Genomic DNA, 20,590 nt, shown 5'->3' on the forward strand with positions numbered 1-20,590 from the left:
CTTCACCAATCCCTAGTTTCCACCATTCTAGATCATAAATGCTAGTTAAGGAATTCCCACATTGATTGAAGCTGTGAAGGTGAACAGTAACACAGTTTGAGATATCTGCAGGCATTGTATTGGCTTCCCACCCTCCAGGGAAACGTTTAAGTAATAATTATAAACATTGGGTAAAGGTAACAGAATGGTTACAAACTGACATACAAAATTTAATAGTTCTTGCTTTTACAGTAATTTTTCAATTAGACAGACAAAAAATAGCAGACAGGACCAAAATCAACTTCATAGAACATTACAAATATGGCTATAGTTAAGCCCCATGTCCCCGAAAACCAATCAGTAGTTTAGGCGTTGTATATAAATAAGCATCAATTCAACCTTTTACACAAAAAAGACTGATCCCCCCCAGTCCATTCTACTTAATGTAGGAAAACTTCAGTTTTCATCAGACATAAAATTATGCACTTAATGTGTGTGTGCGTATAAAAATTACCTTGTCATATGAAGTGTAAACTGCAGCATATTCAAAGGTTGCTGTTTTTGATAACAAGATTTGCTCTCTTTTTTTTTTAACCAATAGCTGTTTGGCCGTTCAAAAACCTGTGTAAGTTTTCCCTGTAGGAAAGGTGCTTTTTGGGGTTCATTTCCACCTATATAGTTGATTTTTACACATTTCTTTCTTCAGGGTTCCGCTGCTAGGCAACTCACATGCAGAACAAACAACGGTCACAACGGAGAAGGGTATCTACTGTTCATTGAACTGAGTGCTGTTCAACATAGCAAAGAGCATAATGTGCGGTGTTACAGGCAAAACTCTGTACTAGCATTGAGAAATCACAGGCCCCATCAGCGCTACACATTTAAAGCAGGATCACACCACCTTAAACAGTCATGACTCCCCCCCCAAAGACTCATGGGAGCTGTAGTTTCCTAAGGATGCTGAGAGTGGTTAAGTGACCCCCTATTCTCTCTCACAGAGCAATAATTTTCAGAGCGCTTTAACTATTGCTGCTGGAAAAACCCCATTAAAGGGCAGCAGCTATTTTGATATTTCATGCTTGGTAGATCTACGTAGGCCCTCTGTGGTGTGGGCGTCAAAACTGACATGTAATCATGTGGGAAGGTGAAAGATACACCTGGCAAATTAGGCCCCCATAAAGTTCCCTGTTTGGGCCTCATCTTTGCTGCTTCTTTTAAATATCTGAAGTATATCAAAGATTACCAGTATATCAAAGCCGCCCAGATAGGCTGGTGTAACCCAGTACAATGGGCAGGGTACAAATAATAAAATTACTACTACTACTACTACTACTATATTCAGTCAGGCACTTGGGATTCTTTACATCCAAGTTCAACAATATCTGCAGTTCTACTAGTAAATAAGACTTCTCTTGAAAACATGGCTTAATAACATTTGGCATCAAAAACAAGATGAGTAAAACACTTTCCATCCACGATCATGGTCACTGTAAATCACAAACAGCACCATATATCCGTTAACTAACTGTGAAGCTAACATGAGGCCCCATATGCACAATGGTGCATCACTGAAATGATGAAACTGCGTGATAAAAGGCAACGAATGCATGCATTTAGACTATCTTCTTTCTTTTAAGTCATGGTATGAATGAGCCTCATGGGTCTTGCACATAACCACTTTGTTCCTTCCTTGGCACAAGCCATCACAAAACTTTAAACAATGGCTTCATATTATGGCTTGTTCCGAAGCCGCTAACCACACTTTCCTTATTCAGACGTAATGGGAAACTGTAGTTGACCAAATACATCCTAACTTGTTCATTCACTCGTGTGAAAGGAGGTGTGAAGCAGCCATGAGGTTTGTTTGTATCTTGTAGGCCTAGATATGCCACCCTTATGCAGACCAGAGGATGGATCTACACTTGTTGTTTAAAACGTTAAAAATGTGTTATTAAAATGCAACATCAGATGGCACTGCAGAGCAGTGAGCGACCGACTGTGGAAAATTGCTATTCAGTGTTACACAATGTGTGTGGGGGGTTTTTTTTAAAAAAAAAAATGCTTAGCAGGTCAATGTAGGTCCGACCTGAGTTCCCCAAATAAACACTGTGCCAAACACAAGGTGGGTCATAGTGAAGTTTAGAAGGGAAAAAATGGTGAGAGGTAAACTGGTTTTTATGGTCCTGAGGTTCAAGACATCAAATCTTATCTTCAAGGAGGGTACACATGACCTATATCTCTTCACATTTGCCCCTTTGGAGAAAATATAGACTCATCCTTACTACTGCTTTCTACCGGACTGATACATTACTTCTAACCTTGAACTTTATTAATTTACATGGAGACAGTCTCACCTTATCACTTGATGATAAATATTAAGTATGCTATGCTAAAACTCACCCCCCCCCCGCAATTCCCCCTTACAGGAGACTGAACACACGCAGCATAAATTTAATTTAGAACCGAGGCTGCTTTTCTCAGTGTATTATTTATATAAATACAGTTCTTCCCAATGGGCTTCACCACATTTATTCAATCTATATTACTTACACACACACACACACACACACACACACACACACGGATATCTTATGTATCTTGTCTTACATATATATATGTATATATATTATATGACTTATATGTACATATTTACAACCCTTCAAAATACACTGCATTTATATAGAAATACAGCTCACCAAGGGGATGCATACAGTAATTTAAAGGAAGTTCTTCATAAAGCAAGGCAGTTTCACATCCCTAAGATGTTGAAGAAGTAAATGATAGCCATATGCCATATTCGGTCGTAAACATCATACGAGTCCAGCCTGTCTGGAACTCCTGTAAGCATCAATTGGAGTTTTTTTTGGGGGGGAGCCTAGTAAGAGACTCTAAGCTGATGAAGAAACACATACACATTTAATAAGTAAAGGGGATATGCAGGTAACTGCATAGTGCTTTAGTAAAAATATTCTGGGGTGTGTTTCCCCCCCCCCCCAGGGGTGGGGGACTTGGAATTCCAATTCATTGTCTTTTGTTTATCTATTCCAAGTGCAGCGTTGCTCCCAAGAGGACAGAAATGTTGGAAGCGATGTTAAACAACAGCCAAAATATACTCTTCCCTGGAAGAACAAATGGCTTCTTCCCTAGAGACACATTTAAATCCTGAGGACAAAAGTAATGAGAGGTTTTGCATTCACCACCTTCATTTAAAAGCCCCGCAAGAGGCCCCAACGAGCTTGGTTTTAGATCTCGGTGAGAGTGAGCTTGTAAGATCCAGCCGCCTCTTCAATCTGTAACTGGAAAGTATCCTCGTTGGAATAGTGCTTCACAATGTTATCGTCCATATTCACCAAGATGCTAAGGAAATAAGAGAGTATTAAAAATGGGACACTTTAAAGCCTAGCGGAAACACACCCAGTGGGGCAGCACAAAGCTAGGCCAACCCTATGGGCATCATCAGCATAATCTTCTAGGTCGACCTAACAAAATACACTTCTGTGATGAGCAAAACAGGACCCAGGTCTCACGGGGAAAGTTACATTAGGTCTCAAGGTTCTCTTTGTTCTCTTGCCAACTGATGGAGTATTGGGGAAATTTATGGGGTTTTTTTTTTTCCAAATAGGGGCTGCTTTCTAGCAAACCACAAAACAGATTGAGACCAGTTAGAGCAGCGTTTCCCAAACTTGGCTCTCCAGCTGTTTCTGGACTACAACTCCCATCATCCCTAGCTAGCAGAACCAGTGGTCAGGGATGGTGGGAGTTGTAGTCCAACACACACACACACACACACACACACACACACACACACAGTGCTAGAGAACCAAGTTTGGGAAACCTTGAGTTAGAGGTTCAGCCTGCCAGACAAAATCTGGCAAACACTAACATACTCAAAGTGCTTGTTGCCACGATTCCCTTAGGTCCTTGCTACCCAATGAGGAGGAAAGCTACCTATAATTTCAAATTTGCAGTTACATCTATGCTTACTTGTTTATCAAAAGAAACAGTTTAAGGACCAAACATGTGATAAGAACAGAGGCGGGTTTATGGCAGCGTGGCTGGTTCCATCGCACTGGGTGCTTAGCCTAGGGAGCGCCATAGAGTGTCACAACCACAACATGGTGAATGGAGCAGAATGCAAGTGGCTCTATATGTGTGTGTGTGTGTGTGTGTGTGTGTGTGTGTGCGCGCGCGCCAAATTTTGACACCATGCAAGACATTGCTGAAATTTATCAAGTGAGGTGGACTGCAAACATGTGCGATATAGAAAAGCTGTTCCCTTTCACAGCAGTGCTTTGGGCCTCAGATTCTCTATTGACAATGACCTAGAGCAGCGGTTCCCAATTGGTGGTCCTCAGACTCCGGGGACCCGCATAACCCACCCAGGGTGTCCATGGCACAATTCACATAACAAAAACTACCACAGAGATTTCAAAATTTGTCAAAAAGTAGGCTTGGCTTTTGAAAAAGCAGGGGGTTCGCAGTACTAAGCTAATTGGGAACCATTGTCCTAGAGATACCACTTCATCTTGCTGAGAGATTATTTCTGGGTATCCTGACAACATGTAATGAGTACAAGAAAGGGATATGTTGTTGCTGCCTTGAGAACTAAGTGGTGATTTCTTTTCCCTTATCAAAACTATTTATTAGTGAAGAGTAAAGACTTAGCACACAACCCAGGGTTGTTCTCTCTCTCTCTCCAGCAGCTGAGGAATCATGCAGTGAGGGTGAGTTCACTTGGATTAGCTCACTTTTGCATTCTAATTCTGTGTGGCAGCTGTACTCTCAGAGCTCAGTATCTTGGGGAAACAGTATTGCTCCTGTTCAAAACAGGTTCAGTGTGGGGAGAAGGCAGATCTGTGTACAGAGAGTGTGAAAAACAACATGTAAGATGCCATATCTTGCCTGCAAAGCTGCAGGGATACTATTTTCAACATACTCACCCTTTTTTACATTTCTTGAAGACTTTCCCAATTTTATCCAAAGGGACATCGTATTTGTCAGATATCTAAACAAAGCAAAAAGGAAAACAATCGCAAAAATGAAGTAATAAGACGTGAAAGAGTCCTCACAAATTGCATTTGGAGTTTGCGCTAATATTCACGCTATGTGCTAACCGTAGTTCAGGACTGAAACCATGGTTTAAACTTCCAAACACACAGCAGTGAAACCAAGATGCAGAGAAGCTTGTCTTCTCTCACAGTCTATCCTGTCAGATTTATAAGTTCATTCTATGGCAGAGCATCCTCTGCCATAGAATGAACTTATAATAGCTTGGTCAACTATGGTTGGCTCGCTTGCTATACATTCAGTGGTCAGAGATTATGGGATGTGCAGTCCAACAATAATCTGGAGATCCACAGGTTGAGCATTCCTGCCCTACAGAAACCAAAAATTGGGTAAATATTTAAACTATTGGCAATAATGAACACCTTTTGCTTTCATAGTATCCAAACCTTCTATTCAAGATGGTAAGCTTTACAAAAGAGCACAAGAGTTCATAGTGGTTTTTAAGCAAGAGATTCCTACTGTGAGAACTGAGGGTGTGCAGGCTCGTGAGAGAACAGTATATGTCAGAGACTCCACCTGGCTCTCCACAAACATCTGAAATAGTTGTAAAAACAAATGTACACCTTCCATCCAGACCAACAGAGGGCAGCTAGATGCCAGAAGTGGACTCTTTGCCTAAACCTATTTCCAAGTTGGTGACCATCAATACAGTGAGCTCCGTATTTTAATTACATGCTGTGTTCTAAGCAAACCAAAAATCAAGCAAGCAAGAAAGACACTGGGAATGCCATAAAACGAGAGTAGTATGCTCTAGCCATCCTGTCCACAGACCCCCTCAGAAAGTCAGAGTCACAAAGCAGACTGAGCAGCTTGCGGAAGATCTACAGTCCCACCCAGCTGAGTGCTCAATGGTGGCAGGAGAACATACCTGAAGACCCTGGGAAATGGAGAAAGGATTCCTCCCCCCCCCCTCCCAATATACAAGATGGCGGCCCAAGGCCATGAAAGGCACTACACAGCAGTTGACAAAAGAAGAGTCTGCTGGGTCAGGTGAATGGCCCACCTAGTCCGGCATTCTGTGCTTGTGGGAAACCAGCAAGCAAGACTCAAGCACCAGACCACTCTTCTCTCCTGTGGTTTCCAGAAGCATTACTGCCACCAAACTCTGTAGGCAGAGCATAGCCATTGTGGCTAGTAGGTCTCAACAGCCCTGCTTAGAGGATATTTTTGGGTTTGTTCTAATCTCAGCACCAAATGCCAGTGTTCATTAGATGGCAGGGCATTTTGTAGCAGCATCGTTTCTCCATACTTGTGTTTTGGTTTCCAATTGAGGGAAGCTTATGTTGCAGCCATCGAGTTATGTCGATCACTCCCCACCCCACCCCCCACTTTCTCAGCCAAGTTTACACAAGGCACAAGGTTTGGAGCACCTCTTGCATGCAAGACGTTTCAAGCTGCTGTGAAGAAATCTCAGATCAGGGGCTGGAACCTGAAACCCAAGGGCAAAAGCTTCTGAGCCTTCCCAAAGGCTTGGTTCAACTCCATAATCCTAGCTGGATGAATACGTAAGGCAGACAAGCAAAGGCAAACAGCCTAAGTTACGGGATGGGCAGAGGGTATGCCTCTGAGTGGGTCTGCAAGAGTTTCTGATTCCCATCTTCTTCTTCTTTTAAAAAAGGAAAAATAAAGGAAAACCAGGAGTAGGGTTTTCTGTATGAGCTGTGAGGTCAGTTCTGGTTAAAAACAAATTCCCAGGCTGAGCATTAATTCAGGGATGCTGTGTTCTTTCATTCTAAGTGTGCGTCTCCTCTGGTGAGCCACTGTTTTTCATCTGGTTCCAGACCAAGGTGTTTAGATTAGGAAACAAAGCAGATTCTTCTAAGCATGAAGTCTGTCTTGGACTACAAATCCCACCATCCCTGACCATTGACTAGGCAGATGTGAGTTGCAATCCAGCAGACATCCAGAAGACACCATGTTGGCAATTGTTGAGGTATTCCAGTTAAATATAATCTTGCTCATACATGTCAATGGATCTACTCTGAGGAAAACGTAGTTGCAAACCTGAATTCAGGGGATATAGTAATGGGGGTGATCAGGATTACTGGATAGCAGAGATGTTGTGACGGGGTGGGCCCAGGGAGACCAAGACCCATTTGTGTGTGAGAGACGGGCCTCAGAATTCCTTGTCGGACACACTGCATCCCACAAAATGCAGTGTCAATGAGAAACACGCACACACAGCCTCCCACCAATGTAATTTTACTCGGAGACCTACGTTTGCAAATTAGCATCTGCAGGTTTTGTGCAAATTTATGTCATGGAATCTGGTGCTTTGAAGCTTTGAAGCCACCTAGCAACACCCTAGCAATTGTTTTGGAACTGGATTCCTTTCGGGAAATTGACTGGGAGTGAAATGAGCTGCAGTGGAACCGATATAAAAATTAGAGACCCAGGGTGTTGATTTTGCGAAATGTTTCAATATGAATTGCATTCAACCTTGGGCTAGAATGCATTCCTGTGTGTCTGCATTTTGTGACTCATGCCTCCCCCCTCCTATGTTGTGTTCCACCACTCCTATCTGACCCTGAAAGTGGCACAGATGGCAGGATGTTTTTCTGCGTCTGCTGTGAGTTGGCACTGGCATCTCCTTGAGAAGTTCCAGGGAGAGATATGGGAAAGGAATGTCAGCAACCCTTACTGAAGGTCTGGTTGCCTAGACAACTGCCCGATCTGTTAAAAGCTGAGACCACAAGTTTTGAAAGACCCAGAGGAAGTTGAAACCAGTGTGGAGTCATGTATCTTTATATCCTTTTACCTGTAAACTTTCTTGATGTATGTAGAAGAATGGTTGATGATTTATGACTCTTTGTTTGCTGTGTTTGAACTACTGTGTATAAGCTTCATTCTGATTGTGTCTGGGCAGTCTTTTCTAACTGGTTCTGGTTGGCAAGACTGTCCGATTGCAAAAGTAAATAAACAGAGTCCCTAACTGGATCTGCTGACTCTTCCTGTAATTTTCTTGGTTCTGTGTTGGTAACAAATTTGGTGTAGAAGCCAAATTCTTACCACAGAACTGAGGACTCACCGACAAAACTATTGTATTTTTTATATTTTGTTGGGAAATGCCCAGAGTGGCTGGGGCAGCCTAGTCAGATAGGTGGCATAGAAGAAGAAGAAGAAGAAGAAGAAGAAGAAGAAGAAGAAGAAGAAGAAGAAGAAGTTATTCTGCATGTTCCACACATGGAAAGCACAGATTTGAGTGGTTTTCTGCTCAGCACCTCTACCTGCAACAAAAATAGGATTGCCCTGTGAAAATGCCCCTAATAAGACTTCAGATGTGGCTGTTTTCATCCCACATTCTCAAAATATATTTTAGGCTTGATAGTTTCTTGCTTAAGCTTTGCAATGAAGTAGATTTTTTTATATACCTATGAGTGTGAAGAAGCATACACAAAGAATATCTTCATCCATTATGCAGCATGGGGGTGGGGAGAGAAAGAGAGGGAGACAGACAAAGCATTTTTAAAGAACCTGGCACATTGGCAAGACCTGAGCAAGTAAGGTCATTCACATGAGATCAACACTACTGTCTGCCTCATTACAAGAGATCGCATGCTAATTTTGGCACAGGGAAAAAAAGTCAGATTGTAGGAACTTGCAGTTAAAGAGGTCAGCCACAAAACAAGGATCATTTTCTGTGTCAACAGAAAACTAAGGCACATGCTGTTCTCCAGAGGACAATGGGATGGACTAAGTGGCTTGTCTGCATGATCTAATCCTGATTTAATAAGTCAGGATATGCATCAGCGTCATGCACCCACATGCAGCCATTTAGACAAGTGGGGAAACAAACCAGGAAGTCACAGTTCACCAATGGTCTCATGTTGCATGCAAACCTGGAACTATGATGAATGGCTTCAAAACAAGCCAGGATATGAGAGCCAGCTTTAAACCATGGAAGGACCAAATAAGTTTTGTGCGAGGGCCTGAAGATCATGCATATCCTGAAATATTTAAGTAAGGATTTGATGGCACAAACCGGGCAAATCTATGGGTTTTCTGAGAGCTAGACTGGTTCCTGGAGCTCCCATAGTCCTCCTGGGCAATAGCTTTACTGGCCCTTTGCCTAGCTCTACCCTTCTGTACTATGAGATTGGTGGCTGTCCTTTCTCTTCTCAACCTCCCCTTCCTGTTAGCAAAGTACATGAGATGCATGCAAAGAGGACACACAAGTAACCAAAGCTCTTGCCTTCTCAGTTCATAAAACGTGCCAGTGGAAAATCTAATGTTATGCTGTGTTCTTTCTATTTCATCCAAAGGGTCATTCTGGTAGTGAAGTTGGTTTTCATGTTCCCCCCTCTCTCTTCCATCAAAGAAAATATTTGCACAGGTCCAATGGGGTCCAGAGTTAGTGCAGTGATTCAAGCACAGCTGCAGTTTTAGGCTTAGGGAGAACAATTCACTAAGCATTTCTATTGTTGAAACCAATAGGACAACCACACCAATTAGCAAGGTTATATCCCTGAAGTACAGAAAGCTGGGCATCTTGTTTCTCCAGCTTTTACTAAAATTTGGTGCTAGAGAAGCTTGCAACTTACAGCTTCCATTAGACCCTTCAGAGACGGACTCTTGAGCATAAGTGCATCAAAGACTTCTTCCGATTCCTTTCGAACATACAGCAACACTGAAACAACGACAAAGTCAATGAGGATTTAGAAAAAAATCAGATTGAAAACAAACATTAGGCATTTATTAGTCAAACAATAAGTTGAGATGCTATAATGCGGCGCATAACTATTTCAGGCCAGAGCAGTCAGAAGCAGTACTTTAAATCCACTCTCTGCAAACCAGGTAGAAGCTTGATAGTGTGTGGGCCTGCCTAGGAGGAAACAGGACTGGAGAAAATCCTGCACTTAACTCCTCATAATGGACACTCCAGGGACTTGTCATAATAAATGCTTTCTTTGAGAGCAACCCATCCCCCACCTTGAGAATGAGGTGGTTCTTCTACTCTTAGAATTTCAAAAATCAAAATATGGTGACATTTGGCTGGACATTGACTGGACTACTGTGATGTCATAGAATGTTCACATATATTCTAAACCACATGAACAAAATTAAACTGGGCCCATCAACTCGGTGTACTAACAACAGGTCTCCCAAAATGAAGTGATTAACGAGAAATCAGTCGCAGTCAAGAGTTCTTTGGAAAGAGGGATTGTCAAATCACTCAGGAAACTGTAGCTCTGTCTCCGAACAACTCTCAGAACCCTTAACATATCTGTGGTTCCCAGAATTTCTTGGGTAAACCTTAAAGTGATATAATACCGCTTTAAATATATAGTGCATATGGGACCTTCGTCGAAGCAGTAGCTTTCAAGCAATTACGATAAAGTTTGCTTATAGGTACAGATGTGAATACAAGTAGTTAACCTCCCTCACCGCTACATTCTAGGAGTAGCACAGTGACTTGAGCCAGGGTCAAGTGTACCTAGACTGGGTGAGGAGCTGGATTTGTGATGTTCTGGTGGCATGAGAGACTGATCAATCAATAAGGAAATTCTGTTTGCTAGGTATTTTTGTCCCATCTATGAAGACCTTGCGCCTTCAAATCAAGATATCGGAGACCATTTCACATTGCAACAGGGAGCCTCAAGCGCTTGGGATGTGTCACTACCGAGGAAAGCTGTGCTGAGGCTCAAGATCACACAAAGCAAGGAAACTGAGCACAGTATATTGGCTGCCCTTAATTCACCCCTGTGAATGAATGCTATCAAAGTTCTCTTTGCTATAGGCGATAACAGTACCACACCTACAGTTTCAGTTTATATTATACTAAGATAGGGGTGAATATAGGGCAGAACTGCCAGACTGAATAACTTCCATGAATTGAAGAGCTAAAATGGAAGGCTGAAGTGGATTAGAACTGTAATATGCACAGCTTCCTTAAGTTCTCCATGCAAGCCGGTGACCTATTTTGTTACTTGCTATAATGTAAAAAGCAAGCCATTCATTCATGTTGTAGAAGATGACAACGGAGGGGGGAAAGTTTTCATTTGAGTGAATGTTTCTCTGGGTTTAGAGCTGCTTCATGTGGTATATTTTGTACTGTGTATTTGATCCCCCTCAAGTCAAAGTGGCCAGGTGTGGGTGGAGGACTTTTGGATCCAGCCCACAGGCCAGATTCAATTCCCCTGTCAAGGGGACCTGGCTCATGCACTGGCAAAATTAGCTAACACAAGCCTGCCTTTTAGAATCCATACTGCCTTTTAGAACCCATACTGGACTATTATGAAGGACAACCCAAACAGTGCTTTCTTTTCCTCCTGGTTAGTGGCGTTATTTACCTCTCTTTGGTTCTTCTATTCGAGACAGCTTAACCGGGGTGGCAGCAAAATCATCTTCATTGATATAAGGCCCCCTCTTCATGGCAGAGCTACAAGAAAACCAGCCAGGCCATCAGATCACTCAATCCAAAAGCTTGCAAGACCACTTGCCCCAAACCAGACCTATCAGCTGGCTTCACAGGTGACATCAGCCAATGGGCAAAAGGACAGTGTTTAATCATGCAATGTCTGCGCAGTCCTGCTCCCAGCAGGAAACAAGACAGCAGAATTTTAATCCCTGCTCATCTGCAAAACAGGTATTAAAAGTCCTCTGCAAAAGTGCTCTTTGGAGCAGCTCCTGTGCAAGTTTTGCAAAGGATTTAAGACATATCCTGCATTCGAAAGGGAATGTGGGGGGGGGCTCTCTTAAATGCTTTTGCAAGGTTTCCCCCTCCCCCTTTAAGTCCCCACTGTCAGAGGCTTAAAGCGGAAGTGTAGAGAGACGTAGGGCAAGGAATTTTGACAGGTGGGTGTCCCCGCTACCCTGCCAATCCAGTGATCTTGTCAAATGGTGGACCTACTCACTGGTCACATTTGGCCCACGAGGCAGATCCTGATAAGGATTTGGCCCTTGGAGGCAAAAAGTTTTCCCACCCCTGCTTTAGATGTTGTTTAATTCCCATCCATCCCAGCAGACATTGGCCAATGACCAGGGGTGATGGGGTCAGTGGCGTAGCGTGGGGGGTGCCAGGGGTGCCGGCCGCACCAGGCGCAACATTGGGGGGGAGCGTTCGGCCGGCCCTTCGCAAGACAAAAGTCCATAGGGAAATCTCCGGGACAGCGGGGAAGCGCAGCGCGTCTTCCCCACTGTCCTCGGACCTCCTCCGAAGCCTGGCGGTGGGGCAGAGAGACCTCCTCCCGCCGCCAGGCTTCGGAAGGCTGCTCCGAAGCCTGGCGGTGGGGCGGAGAGACCTTCTCCCCGCGCCAGCCTTCGGATGGCTGTCCTGAAGACTTGTGGTGGAAGAAGAAGAAGAAGAGTTTGGATTTGATATCCCGCCTTTCACTCCCCTCTAAGGAGTCTCAAAGCGGCTAACAATCTCCTTTCCCTTCCTCCCCCACAACAAACACTCTGTGAGGTGAGTGGGGCTGAGAGACTTCAAAGAAGTGTGACTGGCCCAAGGTCACCCAGCAGCTGCATGTGGAGGAGCGGAGACGCGAACCCGGTTCCCCAGATTACGTGACTACCGCTCTTAACCACTACACCACACTGGCTCTCACACTGGTGGGAGCAGTGGCGTAGCGTGGGGGGTTCAGGGGGGGCCTGCCGCACCTGGCTCAACATCTGGGGGGGCGCGGAAGAGACTCGAGTGCTAAAATCCACGGGTTAGGGGGCGCAAATTACTTGCCTTGCCCCGGGTGCTGAGAACCCATGCTACGCCACTGGATGGGGTTGTACTCAGTAACACCTGGAGGGCCCTGAGTTCCCCATCCCTAACTAGAACAAAACAGTGCATCCCTCATTCAAAAATATTTAGCAGCTCTGGAATATGGAAGTGGTAACAAATCTTACCCTTCACCCTCCAGTTCTTCAGATGCAACAGGAAAGACCTAGAAAGGGTACGGGGGGGGGGAGTCCAGTTATTTTTACATGTTCTGGAGAAAACTTAATAACCGATCAGTACAGTTGTGTTGCATGTACCCAGCAACCTTGACAACTGGTAGAAAAGTGCTTTGGAAACCATTCAGAACTAGCCATTGTCTGCTACTGGTTTGCTTTCTTCCTTTATCCATCACCAACCTATAGATCTCCCATCTCGCTGTTCTCCTAACTTTGGAGAGGCTCCTGCCCACTGCTCCCTTTCTCACCTTCTCTCTATCTTCCAAACCCCCCAAACCCAGTTCTTTCAAAGTGCTTCCTGGATGCCTACCACCCTGGCTTTTTCAAAAATTCTCAGCTACTCTTGCTCTCCTGTTAACCCTCATATACCTGCTACTCAAACCTCTTTCGTTCCCCCCCCCCCTTTGTCTCCTCCTGCCACAAACACTTTTTATGCTTTGAGAAATAACCTTTCTTACTTCTTTACTACCACCCTCTCTCCCAGATATAAAGCAGAAGAGGAATCGTACATGAGCTCCCCGCTGAAGATTGGAATAGTGAACATCAGGTATGAAGAGAACTGGCTGAGTATCAAGGTCCATGAACGGCTTGAAGATAGTGATATCTGTACGCTTGTGGGACGGAAGCAGCGGCACTTTGACGTCAGAAACTGTTGGAAAGAAGAAGGAAATAATACGTTTCTCTCTCACACACAACCTCCCTTAGTGTCTGCTTTCTGAAGAAGAGGCTGTTTTACGACTCCTTGCCAAGTGGAACAAAGTAGAATGGAGATCCTGGGAGTGGATTTGAGACTCTTTCCTGTACTACCATTCTGCTGCAAGAATTGGCAGGCCTGTTAGATTATGAGCTCAAAGACAAAGGGCCACAAGTGGGGAGAACCCTGTGGCATTCCTGTCTTGCTTGAGGGCTCCCCACAGACATCTGATTGGTCATGGCGAGAACATGGGCTTTGGTCTGATCCAGCAAGACTCTTTTTTCGTCCTTAACTTGCCCCATGGAACTCCCATCTCTATCTATGCAGCCCTGCCCTGGACTCCATTTATTAGGGCTTGTCCACATTTGAGTGTTGATTCTGCTTAGCTGAATAAAGCACTGCCACCAGAGATATATGTGTTGGGACGCAGGTGGCGCTGTGGGTGAAACCACTGAGCCTTGGGCTTGCCGATCAGAAGGTGGGCGGTTCGAATCCCCGCGACAGGATGAGCTCCCATTGCTCGGTCCCTGCTCCTGCCAACCTAGCAATTCGAAAGCATGTCAAAGTGCAAGTAGATAAATAGGTACTGCTCCAACGGGAAGGTAAACGGTGTTTCCGTGCACTGCTCTGGTTCACCAGAAGTGGCTTAGTCATGCTGGCCACATGATCTGGAAGCTGTATGCCGTCTCCCTTGGCCAATAAAACGAGATGAGCGCCGCAACCCCAGAGTCGGTCACGACTGGATGAGGTGGTCCCTTTTGTGTTCGTCCCTGCCTTCTAGGCATTCTGTCAGTTAAGTACCGCCAGGGTCTGTGGTGCAGATAGCTGTGCATGCACCTTGTTTTTCTAAAATAATTCCCCGCCCAAGTAGTATGCAAAAGCACACAGTTTATGTCTGCTTGTGCAATTTTCCTGTTTTGTGCAAATCCAAGGGATCAAAAAGGAAAAAAATCCATTCAGGAGAGCCCTGGAACTAGCTACTAGTACAGCTGCGGGGGGAAATGAAAGCACTTAGGAAGTGCTGAACATGGAAAGGGCTGACTGAGCCCAAAAACATCACAAAAACAAATTGGCTGTGATCCAGAGTGGAGTGATTTGATTTCCCACAACTTCTTGGATTATCCTCATATCAGGTAAACCCAAATTTACAGGGTAAAAGCATTGAGACTGGTGTTGTGCAGGCTAATGTCATGTGGACTACGTAAAGTATATGGGAACGCAAACAGCTGTAAACTCTAGTGTGTGGACAAGCCCTAGCCACACAACTAAAAATGGGTTGGGATCTAGAATTTTATTTTGGGAGTCAACTTGAGGACCCTGCTAGGATTATAAGCAGGAGGATAAATGTATTGTTGCATGCCACCCCAATTTACAAGTGGTGCAACATTCCAGGGGTTCCAGGCTTCATGTTTCATTTTGGAAATGAGGCATGGCGGAGACTGTGGTGTCTTTATGATATATGGTTTATTTACGCATATATACAACCTGATCCTATGATGGAGGGGGTTCACAGCATGAACACCCCAGCCTTGGATTCAAACAGGAATCAACCACTGCTTTCTGCATTGTTCCGATTATCTCTCCAGCTTTCTGCTTTACTTCTAAGTCACTGCTCCAAACTCTCCTCTCTAAACTCTGGCTTTATCTCTTGAGACATGGGGACCCTGCACTCATATGCCATCTTGCACTGAGCCCCTTAATCCCCCTCATCACCCAGGCTATTACCTCACCAGGAGGCTTGTCTGGCTATTCCAAGAATTAGAAGCCTTGATTAAATTCTAACACTTACTGGATCCAGGGATTAGAGCGGTCTGGCACCCAGTTTAACACCCTCAAATTTATAACATCAAGTTTTGGATGCCCCAAGGAACCTTCAGATATTCTACCAAGACACCATTTCCAAAAATGAATGTATTTAAATGCATTTATCTCTACTTCTGCCTCAGAAAATCCTGTTAATAATATAGTTTGTGAGGTGGCCCTACATTCATGTCTTGGTGTAATTACATTAAAGTTGCATTCTCTTGCTCGGCTGCCTCTCCTCAAGCTGAACACGCCTGTCTTAGCAAGGCCTAAATAAAGGTTCAATTCCACCAACACCATTATTGTCTGCCCCACATCAGCACACCTCCCCTTTAAGAAAAACAAACCAACCCTGTGCTTTATACTATTTGCTTGCATTTCAAATTTAGATTTAGTTGAAATTTTCCACTAAATGAAATGGCACTTTAATATTTCCTTTATACCATTGCTTGCATTTCAAATCAGATTTAGTTGAAATTTTCCACTAAATGAAATGGCACTTTAATATTTTCTACTTACAGGCATTCAGCTGGGAGCTGGGGTCAGTACACTTGCCTTTTCTTTTGCTTTGTTTTCGTTCCTCATCTCTGATCTTCCTCTCTGCCCCCTGTCAGATAGAAAGAAGAAAGGATATTTACAGAGGATTGGCTTCCTCCCCACTGAGGTCAGCATCCCTGGTCCCTCCCAAATCAGGCATTGTGGAAGTCAGTCACGCTTGGAACTTCTTCCTCTTCCAAAGTCATTGAACTTGAAACCAAACCCATACACAATTCAAATCATCAAAGACATAGTAAGTCTAACTCTTTGAAGATGGAGTGTTATGGTGTTAGTTATTACATTTAATCTTCACAACTGTTTTAAAGGATGGTAGGCAAGAAAATTGTTGCTGCATCTCTCAGCCAGTATAACTGGTGTCTCTCTGTTTTATTATCAATAAACAGAATTTTTCTTATGTCAAAGCAAGGCTTGAAGTATTATGGACAATATATTAGAAATGTAGATTGCAACCAAGTATGATATGAATAAGCAATTATTGCACCTGCCTTGCGCTTGCAGGGGGGGCGGGCAGATTCAAGACAGAAAATACAGTGGAACCTCGGGTTACAGACTGTAATGGTTCTAGGGGTTGCTTGTGTGTAAATCAACGCCACCCTTGGCTGGTTGCCTGAATGAACCCTTTCTGTCTGGACAGCCACGCGCCCGTGACTGTCTCAATCGCTGGCAGAATCCATCAGTGGGCGTTTCTTGAACTTCTTCCAGCAAAGAAGCTCTTTGACGCCTAGTCTCCGCCTAGCTTCCCTGCGCGGAAGCCTTCTGCGCAGGGAGGGTGTGGGCATCGGAGGACCCATGCTCTCCCCACTGGTTCCCGGCGAGGAGTCTTGGAGCCACCTCGGCGATTCCCCCATCTGCCCCCCTTCTCCACTGGTGTTACGCTGATTTCCTTCCGCAGATGTGCTGCTTCTCTCCCTCCCGGGGCGCTCTCCGGAATCCCTCTGGAGCCCTCCCTCTCCCTCTGGCTCCGATGGCAGTTCCCTGACACAGACGCTTCAGGTTACATACGTTTCAGGTTACAGACTCCGCTAACCCAGAAACAGTACCTCGGGTTAAGAACTTAATCGGGCCCGATTAGCTAAAGTGGTGCTTCAGGTTAAGAACAGTTTCAGGTTAAGAACGGACCTCCGGAACAAATTAAGTTCTTAACCCAAGGTACTACTATAGTTGTAAGCATTGTTTATGTCCCTTGGCATAAGCAATGAGGATCAAAACAACAGCTTGAAGTAGTTAGTTTTATACACAGGCAAACCTACATGGGTGAAAGGATGCTACAAACAGAATAAATTGATTTGTCTCATTTAGAAAACAAGGAAAGAGTGTGTTCAGGTTTGCTGTGAAATATCACTTTTAATTTGTTATATGCCCTATTACAATTTTTATTGATCAATACCTAAAGCAAAGCAGACTTATATTATTGTTTAAAAATGTTACTTTCAAAGCTTTTGGATGTTACGTTTGCTTGAGTCCCTTTTAAAGACAAATGATCCCATAACAATACCAAGGTGGTTACGGTCAACCATGTGTTGTTTTACAGCAGTTCTAACCAGGGGGTTAGAAAGCATATAATCTATCCTCTCCTGAGACTGTTTCCTTGAGACCTTCTTGAGGGAACTAATACTGTTATTACTGAGCAGGTGCCAATTTTTGTTAAGGTTTTGTTTTGTTAGACTTGTTGTGATTGCTAATTCTACATTTGTCATCCTTTATAATAAATTTTATTGAGGCTGTGCTCCGCTACTCAGTGGCGTAGCGTGGGGGGTGCAGGGGGGGCCGGCCGCACCGGGCGCAACATCTGGGGGTTAGGGTTAGGGGGCGCAAATCCATGGGTTAGGGGGCGCAAATCCACGGGTTAGGGGGCGCAAATTACTTGCCTTGCCCCGGGTGCTGACAACCCACGCTACGCCACTGCCGCTACTGCAGAGCTTTCCAAACCTTTCATGATGGTGACACACTTTTTAGACATGCATGATTTTGCAACACAGTAATTCAGTTTTCCTAGCAAACCGGAGGTTAAACTAACCCCTTTCCAGACCTGGGAGGAGTGAGGGGAGCATTCGCACAACACACACCTACACACTGCAGCTGACACACAGTTTGAAAAGCTCTGCACTACCGTATAGTGGATATACTCTCTCTGCACTAGGGCTGGGTGATATATTGATATATCGTCCAAAACCGGTTTGAAGTCCACATCGAGATATTGGTTTCATAATTTCTGACCTGGCAATATATTGTAAACCATGGTGTGTGTGTGTGTGTGTGTGTGTGTGTGTGTGTGTGTGTATGTGTGTGTCAGTGTATGTGTGCTATGCAAAAATCACAATGAGGGGGAAACCATGAAGCCAGCCAGCCAATGCCTCTACAGAGCTCCATCCTTATTTCAGACATTGTGATATATTGGTATATCACAATGTTTAGCTGGTGATAAACCAGATATTGCCCAGCCTTACTCTGCATAGGGTGTAGCTTCCCCCAACATATACATAGAGCAAAACAAATGCATGTAAACTGATCTTGTGTAATTTTGAGAAAGCTTGCTTCTCCTTCTCCAGATGAGTTGACTGTACACACACACAAACACACACACACACACAGAGAGAGAGAGAGAGAGAGAGAGAGAGAGAGAGCAAGCAATTATTACAGTTCCTTCCAAGTGCCTAGCTGCTGAGACAACTAGTGGGGCAAAGTTTTAGGTTAAACTACTGGCTACAGGTGGTAAAAGAAAGGTGTAGCAGTAAAGCCACAGAAACAACAAACTGAGAACGTGGAAGTTTCTGTCTTGTAAACTTGCATCTTGTAAGCTAATCAATAAAGATGAAGATTGGACTGTGGTTGAAAACAGGCCCATTTGGACCCAGCTTCGTTGTTTTTTCCTCAACAGCGAGCAGCCTTGATTATTATTTTTAAGTAAATTAAAAAAAGCAGATCGACCTTGTTCTTCAATGTTTGCTACTTAGATTTAGCACTACATCTTTTTGTTAATGGGGACAGAATCTGCAGGACAGAATGACCGCTTAACCCAGATGATGTAGAAATGCCAAAAGAGGGAAATCAAGTAGGCCAGAGTTAGCAAACTAGATGAACCATGCTGCTTTGTTCCTAAAATTATTAATTTTTTTGGTATTTTTTTTTCTTATACACATCTTTGTTTTTTCTCTCACGTCCCCCCACTTTTTTTCTCTGTATCACTTTTTTTCTTTATAACTGAAGTTCATTCAATAAAATATTTATATTTAAAAGTAGGGAAAATGTTCCTAAAATAACTGTTGCTTTTATTGTTGATTATTTATTAAAAGCCAATAATGTCTAAAATTTTATCTCTCATGGTCAAGAATTAGGTGTGTTTTGGATTCCATTTATTTCAAAAAGTTTAACAAGGCTGAGAATTCATTTCCTGAGAAACTGATAGTCATCAGGTAGTTGACATCAATGTTCATGAGCTACGTGATGCGTGTGTGTGTGTTGTTTTTTTTAAAAAGCAAGCAAATGATCAGTGATGACAATACAACAATAATTAGCTTTGGTTAGTGGAATTTGTGAGATAGCTGGAAGAGTTCTTCATTTTGGTTGGTTAGCAATTTCATTAAACACCTCAGAGTTATAAATAAGAAAATCTAGCATGTGCTCGTATTTTTCTGTTTGAAATGGAAGGTTCATAGCATCAATGTGTGTGTATGTGTGTGTACACACACTTGAGACTTTTCACTTGACATCCTTTCCAAGTGATTGCTCCCTCACTAAATCTGTAAATAACACAACACTGAATGAGTCTCAAAAAGTAACAGGTCATCTTAATTTCCAAGTGGTGAAGAGTGTTGTTGTTGTTGTTTTGAATTGTAGTTTAGTTTAGCCAGTCAATCTCATTTCTTACAAGACAAGCAGAAAAAAATAAACAATTTGAATTGTTTATTTTTCTGCTTGCCTTGTAAGAAATGAGACTGACGGACTAAACTAAAGAGGCACAACATTCCTAAATAAAGCTATCATTTTACAGACTCCATTAGCTTTACCTTGTCACAGAAGACTTTAATCTGGCAGTAAGCTCTGTGGACTGGCTTGTTGCTCCTGTTGTTGTAGCTGTAGGTGTCAATCTGAAGATTCAGAGGAAGCCCTTTGACACCTTTCTGAGATGAGAAGTCTGTGCTGAGGCAGTTTACGGCAATGAAGACCTGCAAACAAACCAGGAAAACCCATTCTCATCAAAAGCAGCCCCAAGGAACTTTTATCGTCTTTTTTTCTGCTGCAGGAAAAAAATTCATCAGGATATATCATGCAGATGGCCCACTAGTGTGAAGTCCAACAGAATAATCCTCTGCATGTCTATTGGGATGCTAAATCTATGGACATCACTGCCAGTTACGTGCATCCAGAATTGCAGACCCTCCAAGTGTCCCTATTTTCCAGGAACAGTCCTGGATTTACAGAAGCCGTCTGTGTGTCTGAGTTGATCCCGGAATGTCCTACTTTTGCTTAGGGTGATTTTCATCAGAGTGTATGGAGTTATGGGACCCTCAAGCAAAGGAGATGAGTAACTAGACAACCTTTAGAAGACAACTGAAGGCAGCCCTGTATAGGGAAGAATGTTTAATGTTTTACTATGTTTTT

At 43.6% G+C, this 20,590-nt stretch overlaps 1 protein-coding gene across 3 annotated transcripts in view; it reads right to left on the reverse strand.

Moving 5' to 3' along the window:
• Positions 1 to 2,031: 2,031 nt before the first annotated feature.
• GRHL1 (grainyhead like transcription factor 1) overlaps positions 2,032 to 20,590 on the reverse strand; it is a 53,304-nt gene continuing 34,745 nt past the window's right edge. For 2 of the 3 annotated variants that reach the window (XM_082215549.1, XM_082215548.1), the window contains exons 9-16: positions 19,996 to 20,154; positions 15,950 to 16,037; positions 13,443 to 13,582; positions 12,886 to 12,923; positions 11,337 to 11,425; positions 9,588 to 9,673; positions 4,920 to 4,984; positions 2,032 to 3,336 (exon numbers count right to left, since the gene is read on the reverse strand). In XM_082215549.1, the coding sequence (XP_082071675.1) occupies positions 3,222 to 3,336; positions 4,920 to 4,984; positions 9,588 to 9,673; positions 11,337 to 11,425; positions 12,886 to 12,923; positions 13,443 to 13,582; positions 15,950 to 16,037; positions 19,996 to 20,154 (780 nt within the window). In that variant the 3' untranslated portion in view covers positions 2,032 to 3,221. The remainder of the gene's footprint in view (positions 3,337 to 4,919; positions 4,985 to 9,587; positions 9,674 to 11,336; positions 11,426 to 12,885; positions 12,924 to 13,442; positions 13,583 to 15,949; positions 16,038 to 19,995; positions 20,155 to 20,590) is intronic. The other variant, XM_082215550.1, reaches the window with a different exon arrangement.

The sequence above is a fragment of the Podarcis vaucheri genome (assembly GCF_965113315.1).
Source record: "Podarcis vaucheri genome assembly, chromosome: 3".
Lineage (NCBI taxonomy): Eukaryota > Metazoa > Chordata > Lepidosauria > Squamata > Lacertidae > Podarcis > Podarcis vaucheri.